The sequence below is a fragment of the Phytophthora parasitica genome (genome assembly GCF_000247585.1).
Source record: "Phytophthora parasitica INRA-310 unplaced genomic scaffold supercont2.71, whole genome shotgun sequence".
Lineage (NCBI taxonomy): Eukaryota > Oomycota > Peronosporomycetes > Peronosporales > Peronosporaceae > Phytophthora > Phytophthora nicotianae.
Window position 1 is genome coordinate 199,449 of NW_008649057.1, and position 10,492 is coordinate 209,940.

Genomic DNA, 10,492 nt, shown 5'->3' on the forward strand with positions numbered 1-10,492 from the left:
TGGCCAATGCAACGTTATGATTGGCAGCGACTACGAACCGCGCACAAAACTGATCCCACGCACTCAATTCGCACCGTCCGGTACCTAAAAACTTTATGTGTTGTCTGTTTTTCGTAATGTCTACTTTTGTCCAACAGGGCGAAAATTCGTTATTATGTTTGTATAGATTCGCCAACCGATAGAGTCGCAGTATTTTTCTTTCAGTGATATAATTGGCTAATAGTGTCTGTTCTCTGAAAACATCCGGTAGCATTTTTTTTTTCTACACAAAGTCGATAATTACCAGTCTATACTACAGTAACCTGGCGCCTCCCCAATACAAGGTGGTTATTTCATGAGCTTCGCTTTCACTTCACTTACAAATTGTAAGCTACAATGAATTCTATTGGTTGCTACTCACAAAATAGCTGAAATCGCTGCCTTTTGTTTAGTGCTTAATTGCTGTGTTAATAATTGATGCTGTTTGCTTGTGTCCTGTGAGGCGAACAGTACTTTTTTTTTTAGTAAAAATTGGGCGTTACCGTTGTTATGCCACGAATTGAAAGATCGCGTTTGCTTTGGATGCGCGACGTGATATTCTGAGCAAACTGCTCAGTGTAAGAGGTATTATCACGTTTTCCTGTACTGTGAAGTCAGCAAGAGAGTGTATACTGCCATTACTGGTACTATTTGGAAAGCACGGACCAGAAGGCATCCTGAGAGAGCTGGACATTAGCCACAGTCCTCATGCGACGCTTGCCCTGCTTCTGCTTCGCCAACAACTTCTTCTTGCGTGTACTGTCTCCGCCTCCCACCGTCTTACCCGACTTGATAAGCACATCCTTGCGGTATGGCGCGATCCGCTCCTTAGCGAAGATTTTGCCGCCTAATGCCGCCTGGATAGAGATTTCATACTGCTGTCTGTCGATCACGCGCTTGAGCTTTTGGCACAATGCTCGGCCGTCAGGTGTAGCCCGGCTTCGATGACACACAAAGGAGAGCGCATCCAGAACTTTTCCATTAATCAGCAGGTCCACCTTGACGATATCCGATTTCTGGGGCTCAATTTCGCGGTAGTTGAGCGTTGCTGAGCATAAGAAAAAAAAAATACTGTTAGAACAACATAACACAGATTAACAAAATTGTATCGACTCACCATAGCCGGACGAGATAGTCTTGAGTTCGTTGTAAAAGTTGGTGACGACCTCTTGCCACGGTACGTTGATGGTCACAATGACGCGCTCATCCTCCAAGTAGACGAGGTTCGTCTGAATGCCACGCTTCTCTTTGGCAAGTGCCAATACGGGGCCCAAGTACGACGCCGGGGTGATAATTGACGCCTCTACCATCGGTTCTAACACATCGTAGTACTTGGTCGATTCAGGGAACGCACCGGGAGTCTCCACGGTAAACTGCTTCCCTTTCGGATCGATCACAGTGTACGGGACCATCGGCGCTGTCACCATCACCTGTATACCCTGTTCATCCGATAGACGTTGGTGGAACACCTCCATGTGTAGTAACCCCAAGAAACCACAGCGGAAGCCCATGCCTAGAGCGCCACTCGTTTCCTGCTGAGCCGTCACACTAGCGTCATTCAACGTGAGTTTCTCGATAGCCACACGCAACTCGTCAAAACTCGAGTCGTCTGTAGGGTACATGCTCGCAAACACCATGCTGCGAGCCTCTTGGAAGCCCGGAAGCGCCTTCAAATCTGCAGATGCAGCGCCCTCACGGAAGAACGTGTCTCCTACTTTGGCTTCCGTTGTGGATTTCATACCGGCGATAATGTAGCCGACCTGACCAGCATACAACCCCTTGGTCTTATACCGTCCCGGTAGTAACAATCCCGTTTCTTGGACATCATGCTTCGTTTTCTGGTGTGCGCTATAAATCTTGTCACCAGGGAAAATAGCGCCGTCTACGACCTTCACCAAGCAAACGGTTCCTCGATAGTCATCGTAGTACGAGTCGACCAGTAAACACCTCAGTGGTGCACTAGGATCGCACTCTACCGGAGGGGGCAGTCGCTCTACTACTGCTGGAAGTACGTCGTTAATTCCATCTCCGCTTTTTGCCGACGTTAATAGTACGTCATCTGGGTCCACGTCCAATAGCGACGACAAGCTCAGGATACTGTCGTCCACTTCGGCGTGAGGCATGTCGATCTTGGTTAATACCGGTACGACGTGCAGATCCCTCTCTTTAGCAGCATAATACGTCGCCAATGTCTGGGCCTGAATACCCTGCGAGCAGTCAACCAGCAGCAGCACTCCTTCACAGGCTGATAGGGATCTGTTCACTTCGTAGCTAAAGTCCACGTGACCTGGTGTGTCCACCAAGTTGAGCATGAATGTCTCTCCTGTTTTCGGGTCTCTGTGGACCATTGACGCCGTCTGTGCCTTGACTGTGATGCCTCGTTCTCTCTCTACCTTTAAATTGTCGAGGAACTGGGCGCTCTCACGCTCCTGACGAGAAATATTACCACTTGTCTCCAACAACCTGTCTGCCAGAGTCTGCATTAAAGAATGAGTTAATTCCAATACACCAGCACCTAGAGATCATCATAGTACACTCCATTCTGACGTTTTAGCGTCTTGAACGCACCGATTTGCCGTGGTCGATGTGCGCCACGATGCTAAAGTTGCGGATGCGTTCGGGCAGGAATTCTTCCAGCCGCTCAGACATGTAAGGTCCCACAGTTTTAGGTGTAAGAACCTCACCCTCGTTGACGTCCCTCGAGGCCGTAGCGAGCCCGCGCATGCGCAGCGGAGCTGCCGACAGGGCTCGTAGCGCCCGACGTCGCACCGCCAGCATGCCTGAACCGGTTGTGTGGCTACGGACTGCAACTTGGTCGCACCATATGGCTCTTTCAGTTGCGCTACAAGCAACTTAAGTTGTTTATGTTGCAATAACCGTTAAACAGAAAAAGAAATGATGGGCAAATTCCGACGCTCTGGACCTTTTTGAGACCGTGAGCAATTCGATGGAGCACCGAGAGGAGCTCGATGAGTTTGCGATGAATGCAGAGCTCGGAGGACCTTTCGACGACTTCGGCTGTGCTGAGGACATGCCTTTGAGCGATGAGGTGTTGGATTTACCGGATTTGGAGCTTTTGCTGCCTTCGGATGACCTTGGCGACGAGCTGCTGGATTCGCTGCTGTCTGACGCTGCGAGCGAGCTGAATAACGATACTGCAAAAGAATCCGGAGAGGAGGGCGGAAGGCCAGCAGAACCAGAGGATGACTCGTCGGTCTTGACGCCAGAGGAGCAGGAACTTGAGCTGGTTGCAAGTGAAGTCAAATATCTAGAGGCGCAAAGAGATTTCTTACAGTTTAGGGCGGATGCCACTGCGAACGGTTCGCAATGTGAGGGCAAGGAGAGTGAACGTGACGGGGAGGTGGAGGAAGAGAAAAACAAATTGGAGAGGGCAACCAGACAGCAAAATATGCTGGTTGACACCATCAATCTGCACAAGCAGAGCATGGAAGACGTGCATCGGTTGATGATCCAGGCCTCGCCTTTGATGCACTACGTGAGCACTTGTTCAGTTTATTGACTTGTTGTGGAAATGACAAGCGTATTGACGAATGTTTGTGCTTGTAAATACAGCGCATGACGCTGATGACGCCGATGGAATCGTTTATTCGTCTGGGCAAGGACCCTGCTGAACGCCGCAGCAAACTATTGGAGATGCGAGACGAGAAGCTGGACACCGTTCGACGGTTCGTCGCGGCGCAGACTCGTGGGATCGACCCGACTCGCGAGTTCTTTTACGTGGACACTTTCGAACGTTTCGGCAAATTCTACACCGTGGACTTTAGCGTCTCGCTGGTTAACAACATGACTGTGGACGAGGTGGCCGAAGTGATCCAGGACCAGTTCGTCGTGCCGCGTGACGGCGTCTCGCGCCTGTTGGGCTGCGTCACTAACCGCACTTACTACGACGGCATGGTAGATACCTTCCTACACGCGCGAACAGTGGAGCGCGTGGACTTACCGGAGCGCTCGTGCGTCGGTCGCAGCTTCTTGGTACAAGAGTCTAACGCTGTCTTCTACTTAAAAAGGTTCGCGGCTAGCGAGCTGGACGGCTCCGACGGCGAACAACCAGGCGAGCAGGGCGACCTGACGGTCATGATGAGCGATTTCGTGGACGTGGACGAGTTGCATCCTTATCATGGAAACCGTGTGAGGAAGGACATATCGGTAGGTATCACGTTACGGCGCCACGTCGGGCCCGGCGGTGCGGAAGGTGTCGTGATGCGGCGCTTCTCCTTCGTCAAACATCATCTCGGCCGTCGGACCACAAGACCCGAAGTGGTGAACACCATCTCGACTCGAGTGCTACTTTGGGGGCAAGCAGTGCGCCTCTGCATCGCAGAGCGCCGTCGACAGAAGCGAGATGCTCCAAAGCGCATCTGGAACACTCATACGTTCCCACGTCGAGCACCGAGCGTGACACCGTCGTCACCACAATCTAGGACGGCCTGTGCCGGTGCTGATCAGTAATTTATTCGTTTAAGCTCGTCGTGAAGAAGAGATGCAACATACAACGCTTGTTAGTCCACAAGTTGCGCGTTCCATTTCGGTGAGCATCTTCTGGCCATCCGTGGCGTACCGTTTAACGATGTACTCAAGGTCTCTCATTGCACTTACTCTAGCTGTACGCTGTACATGTTCTTTATTGCTCCTTGCGCTTTCTGCCATGGTAGCACTGTTAGAGGTCTGCACGTCCGCAGACCCTAGCATTTAGAGGGTGTTGAAGTCCAAGCATATACACGCATGCACGGATTACTATTCCAACTTGTTCGGCGAGGAGATACGGAGGCAGGAATGGAGACTGGGAAGTGCTGGACACGCGCCTCTATCTCGAGATAGGAGTCAGCACTTCAACACGGCCGCGTAGCATTCCAGTCGCGATATTCATGGCCGGCACAATCGAATCGCAGCCGCTTTCAGAGCACAAGATTTTGATTTCAATTCGAAGAGAGCACGCGGTCAGTTGGTCCCCATCTTGAGACCTCCTCGCCGTAGATTCTTTGGCAAAGAATCTTCAAACGATGGATGCTCACGTTGAGTCCGCGCCGAAAGAAGCCGGACCAACTTGCCCAACGCGCAGTGAAATGCCGGTTCGGACCGCGTTGCGGTGGCTGGTGGTGCTCGCACGGCATGCGGGTCAAATCTCCCGCGGTCGATTTTTTTTTTATAGGATCCCTTCCGGATTCTGAAGCCATTCGGGAAGCAGACCATTAAGTGAAGCCCAATGTCGCGTTTCCACGGGGCCATACGTTGCTGGCCGAAGATTCCATGTTATGACTCATCGGTAAGCTATGCCTCGGCCGGTGAATGGCGCCGGTGCAGCCATTTGTCGCTTGGCGGGGTTTCAGCGGTTTTGCTTGTCATTGCAAGGGGCACAGAAGGTCCCACTGCTTGACTGGAGGAGGACGGTTTTCTGTTTGCGGAGGTCCACTTCAAATCGAGTGTATCCTCTCGCTAGTGTACGTTCAGGCAGACTACCGCGAGAGCTCCGGTTCGCAGGCTGCAATGGCTGGCTTCCCATCAAGTTTGGCCAAGCCCGCTTCCGGCTCCGGCTTGGGGCCAGCGCAGGTAGGTATCCATCCCATCGAGGTGCGAGATCACGAGGATTCCACTGCAGTGACATCCGTAGAATTGAAAGCGTCGCAACATTCAACTAAGCGCGTCGAGGTAATATACTTCCACGATGGCAACTGAGCCACTTGATACGCTGGATAACGTTACTTTGGTGCAGACGCCATCTTAGTCGCTGCCACGGTTCTCATTTCATTTCGGTGGAAGAACAATGCCGACATCCATCCGTACAAAAGGCTCAACTCCGCTTTGCCACATCGGCTGGAGCTGGAGGCTGCCGATGTATGCGTCGCCTTCTGATAAGTCGGGCAAGATCCGGAAGCTTCAAGATGAGCAGCAAGTTCATCTTGGTGCGTCTCACCGCTGCAAAAGCATCCGCTTTGTCAGAACATGCTTGCAGGAGAATTCGTTGATGTTGAAATAGTGACCCGCGCCAGTATCGTGATCAGTTTTCCTTCGCGTTTGTATGGTATCCTAGCCAAGACAAACCTGTGCTTTGAAAGCACCAAGCAGGACACATCGGGCGAGCTCGGAATTCGGTGAGGATTCGCATCCACTGGTGCAGAGACTGCCGTCGCCGGCCAAGAAACGCACTGCAACCCGTCTCGTCACACTTCGGGCAACCCGCAGACTTGCAAGCTCCCGACCGGATCTCCGCCAAGCCTCCTCGTGTCGCACGACACGTCTGAAGACTGGCAGGGCAATTGTAGCCATCATTGGCTGTGGCCACCGCGCCGCCGGAGCGTCCACATCTCGCAGGAGCAATGTTGCAGCAGCAAGTGATGCAGTCCTATCCGTGTTCCAGTGCACCCATCTATCGATCACCTCGGCGTGGTTTATGCATCGAGGTCGAGCCAATAGCCTCGGGTATTAAATGTACAACGGCCGTCACCCGGAGCTCAAAGCTTCAGCCGGCTAAAAGCTCTGGCCCGATCGTCGTATGTGGATGCTGTCGACGCAGCGAGCCATTACAACGAGCGAGCGTGTGCCTCATCGAGGCATCAGCGTGATCGCGCTGGAGCTGGCAGTAGTCGCAGCTCCAGTCCACTGTGGTGACAGCTGTGGGCTTCACAGTGCAACTTACCTGTCAGACACAATAGTAACGGTTTTTATTTCGCACACTCCAACGGCGTTGTATCAGATATGCAATTTCATAAATTAGTACCTCGTATAAATAGATCAATCAGTTTTCGCGACTGCCATACCAGTGTGTGAAGACGACGGCATTCGCCTTGGAGCACGCACGGCGCAGACACCTCTGTCGAGCGAGCCTTATGCCACGGCGTTGGATCTTGCCTCATCTTATCTTCCGCCAGCCGTACTTGAGCCATGCGCGTTTCATACGGCGAGTTTTAACAACCACGCGCAACGAAATACCATATTTTGAACTCTGTGCTGTCATTGACAGAGCCACCTGTTCATCTGCGAGTTGCAACACCAAGCGGATGAAGTTCTATGCTGTCGCTATTTACACAGTAACAGCATTGAAATAGCTCCCGCCCGATGTTCGTAGTGGCGCGGCGGGTGTGTGTCCTGCCTTCTGGAATGCTCGTGCCACTGCCGAAGGACTGCAAGTCACACTTGTTGCATTTGGCCGCCGGCACCCCTCCCACTTGGCCCGTCCACGCATTGACCTGCTGGCATACAGCAAATGCAAAGCCAGGAGAAAGATCCCTGTCTGCAATGCTCCTCACCTGCACAAGAGGCCAGTCAGTCAGACCTTCACGACGGCGGCGGGAAGAGACCGTCGAGGCCATCAAAGCTCCAGTTCAATGGTCATTACAGAATTCAACGCCTCGAGCACAAGTGAGCTCCGAACTCTTTACAATGGTTGCCATCTCGATCTCAACGCAGTCGGCCCAGTCCATCGTGGGTCTCAGTAGTGAGCCTGCCACGGGCATCAACAAGTGCAGGTACAAGACCGGCAAATGCACCAACGTGCGCTCCAGCAAGCGCAACGGCCAGCCGCACCAACTGTGCCTGTACCACCGCGACAAGGCCAACAAGATTCAGCGCAAGTTCGACCGCCAGAAACGCCAGGTCGCGCGCTCCAAGAAGGCCCACGGTCTCTCCTCCCCGACTTCTATTTCGATGCTGGACATGGCCGCGCTTGCGGGTCTCACCCCCATGTCCGAGCCGGCCGTGTCCCCCGCCGGATCCACTTACTCGACGTCCTCTGACATGTCCTTCTCGTCTGTCGCCTCGGACGATGTCATGTACACACCCGACTCGCTGGACTGCGGTCTGAACGAGAGCGTGTGGACGGATCTCCCGGTTGCTGCCGCTTCCTACCTCGGCGAATACTCGGACATGCCTCTGCCTACCAGCTGCCACCAAAGCTACTTGTCTTCGGACGAGATCGACTTCCTGTGCTCTGCCGTCCTGGAGTGAACGAGCTAAGAGGAGCATCGTCTCTCTCAGTTAATATGAGGGGGAGACGTCTCCTGCGCTCAGACGAACCCGGTTGGCAAGTGCTGCAGTCGGCTTCACCGTATCGAGCGTGGCACATTAATTAGAGCATTGTGGCAGTAGCGTAAGTAGACTTGAATGAGTAGTGACAGTGTGTATAAAGGTCGAGTGACAAAATGAATATCTATCATCTTTACTTTTTTTTCTCAATAGTCTTAGGTTAATTGACGCATCTCGCGTCAAAAATGGCAACGGATGCAGGCGCTTCCCAATTTGGCGCGATATCGGCACGGACATTGCGATGGCGCGGAAGTGCGGAACCGTCGCTGGAGGTTTCAGGGCAATTGGAGGTGGCAGGCAAAAGCGGCTCAAGGGCTTACCTGGGAGGCTCGCTATAACGGAGGCCTGTGTGTGTTTAAGCTGCCACCGCGACGGTGACGCCAATGATCCACGGCATCTGCCGTCTTTATCTCCACGTCAAACCACCACAAGCTGAAGTACTAGGAATCGACAGCAGAATTTTTTTTAACCAGAACAGTGCAGAGGGAGGTTACCGCGAATCGATCGGGGCTCGGAACGGTAGAGTGCCATGCACCGGGCCACGCCGTCTCCGGCGCCGCGGCATTCGACCCCATCACCGCCACCGGGAACTACCAATGAGGCAATGGCAGAGGCCATCGCGGCGGCGTCAATTCTAAGTGCCAACCAGTTCAAGCTGCTGTACCTCATCAGTCTGTACGCTGTGGCGTCCAATTCTACTCGACAAAATGAACGCTGGATTCGACACGTACCGTTGCTGGTACTAATGTTTGAAGGCATCCTGTGTGACGCCTTCGATTTTGACTATGCTCCAGCTTCAATGCGCCTATCCTTCAAGGGCAAGACGCTGCGACGCTGGATAAACTTTTCACGAGAAGGCAAAGCGGCGATCGATGATCTCTGGGCGCTGCGACTCATTAACGGGCTTAAACTCTCTAGTGACGACTTCCAGCCCATTACAGCGTACCAGGTATCGATAAAAGGTCAATTGGCACTACGGTTGCTACCTCGATACTTCCAGGACACAGTAGATGCCTACCTATACCCACCAGCACCACTAGAGCGACGACTGCTTGTTGTACGATATGATGGTCAACACTTTGTGCTGCGTTCGGGAGGCTACAGCAAGCGGAGCAGTATTACGGAGAGTGACGATGTGTCGTATGTATCAAGTCCGTTCTTACCACGTTGTCTTCGGTCACGGTCTGGTGGATACTACAAGGTTCAGGAGCGAAGTAATGCCGATCGCGCTCGAGAGTGCGCTTTGGGGGCTACAAGCATCACTAAGAAGACGTCAGAAGCCCTAACGTTAGGAGATGTGTACGCACTCATCGGTGAGTGGGTTCCGTTTGGAACGAACCAAATTGTGGCGTTGAACGAGCGTATGGGAGTGCTTGATCGCTGTCAGGGTGGGATTCTCACGAGTTGTGTGGACAGCAATCCCACTGACACGCAGTTTCGAGTCCCAGTAGGACAGACACAGGTTCGCGTTCTTGACTACGACTTTGTGCGCTTTACGAACTTTGAGGCGGAGAGCCACTTCCCAGAGACCCCGGGGATCGTACAGATTGAGAACTTTGGGATGCACTTGAATAGCGATGGCTCGCTCATTTACGGCATCAAAGTTGAGGCCATCATGGATCGTTTGGGCGACGATGTAGCCATTGACCATCTCTCGCGGTTACTAGTGGATGTACATCAGGACTCGTCCATGCTGGTCAACGATCTACTGTCGCGCTACCAGTTGAGTCTACTTGAAATGCTTTATCTTGGGGATTCCTTTCAACGCAACAAGTACAACTGTATCCTTAGCAAGCAGATACAGCCGAAGTTACCGGCTCAAGCCTATGTAAGCGACCCACGATATGCAAACGAACTGGCTCAAGTACTGGGAGACATCCAAGCTAGCCACGACTTGACTCCGGACGACGTGCTAGTTGTCGGTAAAGCCGGATGTCTTTTCTCCGGCCCCAATGTTTTTCGATATGAACATGTCTTTACGTCCTACGTCGGGCTAGTGTGTCGTGATATCTTCATCAAGAACTTCTTCGCACGAACATTTGTACTAGACGCAACGCTGAAAGAAATCCGCCAGCTCATTCACAGAGTCCATCGCGAACCGGCAACGGTATTACTGGTCCGCGAGAAGCTTTCAGCGGTCTCAAAAGACACGATCCTGCTAGCGGAGACGCTTGAGTACCTCTTAGACTCGCTTGAAAACGTCGATCTCTCGCCTTCTCTTTGCTCCGATGACTTAGAAGATAGTGGAGACGATGCAGTTAGAAGGAGAACATTTCTCGGATCTCCAGAGTCCGATGTAGACGCGAAGTTATTCCAAGTATTAGCACTGCCTCAACTCAAAGCACAGACGATCATGCGGTGCCACGACTCGATCAAGCTGATGGAAAACACAATGCTTCAACTGGAGCAACTCCAAATGATTGCTGAGTCGACT

The 10,492-nt window shown here is 52.5% G+C and overlaps 5 protein-coding genes across 6 annotated transcripts in view; 4 read left to right on the forward strand and 1 right to left on the reverse strand.

Annotated features, from left to right (window-relative positions):
• Positions 1–395: 395 nt before the first annotated feature.
• Positions 396–2,840, reverse strand: PPTG_17287. Of its 2 annotated transcripts, XM_008915483.1 has the most exons (3): positions 2,587–2,840; positions 1,136–2,495; positions 396–1,066 (listed from the first exon to the last, which is right to left on the reverse strand). In XM_008915483.1, the coding sequence occupies exons 1-3, from the start codon at positions 2,794–2,796 to the stop codon at positions 666–668; spliced, it is 1,971 nt and encodes a 656-aa protein (XP_008913731.1). In that variant the 5' UTR covers positions 2,797–2,840; the 3' UTR covers positions 396–665. The 2 variants fall into 2 exon arrangements, with proteins under 2 accessions (XP_008913731.1, XP_008913732.1); XM_008915484.1 differs by having other exon boundaries at positions 1,136–2,840.
• A 70-nt stretch (positions 2,841–2,910) lies between these two features.
• On the forward strand, positions 2,911–4,644 carry PPTG_17288 (hypothetical protein). The gene is made up of 2 exons (XM_008915485.1): positions 2,911–3,514; positions 3,592–4,644. The coding sequence occupies exons 1-2, from the start codon at positions 2,966–2,968 to the stop codon at positions 4,486–4,488; spliced, it is 1,446 nt and encodes a 481-aa protein (XP_008913733.1). The 5' UTR covers positions 2,911–2,965; the 3' UTR covers positions 4,489–4,644.
• A 1,156-nt stretch (positions 4,645–5,800) lies between these two features.
• On the forward strand, positions 5,801–6,372 carry PPTG_24156 (hypothetical protein; the record flags this gene model as incomplete). Its single annotated transcript, XM_008915486.1, has 3 exons — positions 5,801–5,939; positions 6,014–6,128; positions 6,300–6,372. The coding sequence occupies 3 exons, from the start codon at positions 5,801–5,803 to the stop codon at positions 6,370–6,372; spliced, it is 327 nt and encodes a 108-aa protein (XP_008913734.1).
• A 932-nt stretch (positions 6,373–7,304) lies between these two features.
• On the forward strand, positions 7,305–8,195 carry PPTG_17289 (hypothetical protein). Its single transcript, XM_008915487.1, has one exon. The coding sequence runs from the start codon at positions 7,417–7,419 to the stop codon at positions 7,978–7,980; it is 564 nt and encodes a 187-aa protein (XP_008913735.1). The 5' UTR covers positions 7,305–7,416; the 3' UTR covers positions 7,981–8,195.
• Positions 8,196–8,587: 392 nt separating this feature from the next.
• PPTG_17290 (hypothetical protein) overlaps positions 8,588–10,492 on the forward strand; it is a gene marked incomplete at both ends in the record, with an annotated part of 4,724 nt that continues 2,819 nt past the window's right edge. The window contains one exon of the mRNA XM_008915488.1: positions 8,588–10,485. Within this exon, the coding sequence (XP_008913736.1) occupies positions 8,588–10,485 (1,898 nt within the window). The remainder of the gene's footprint in view (positions 10,486–10,492) is intronic.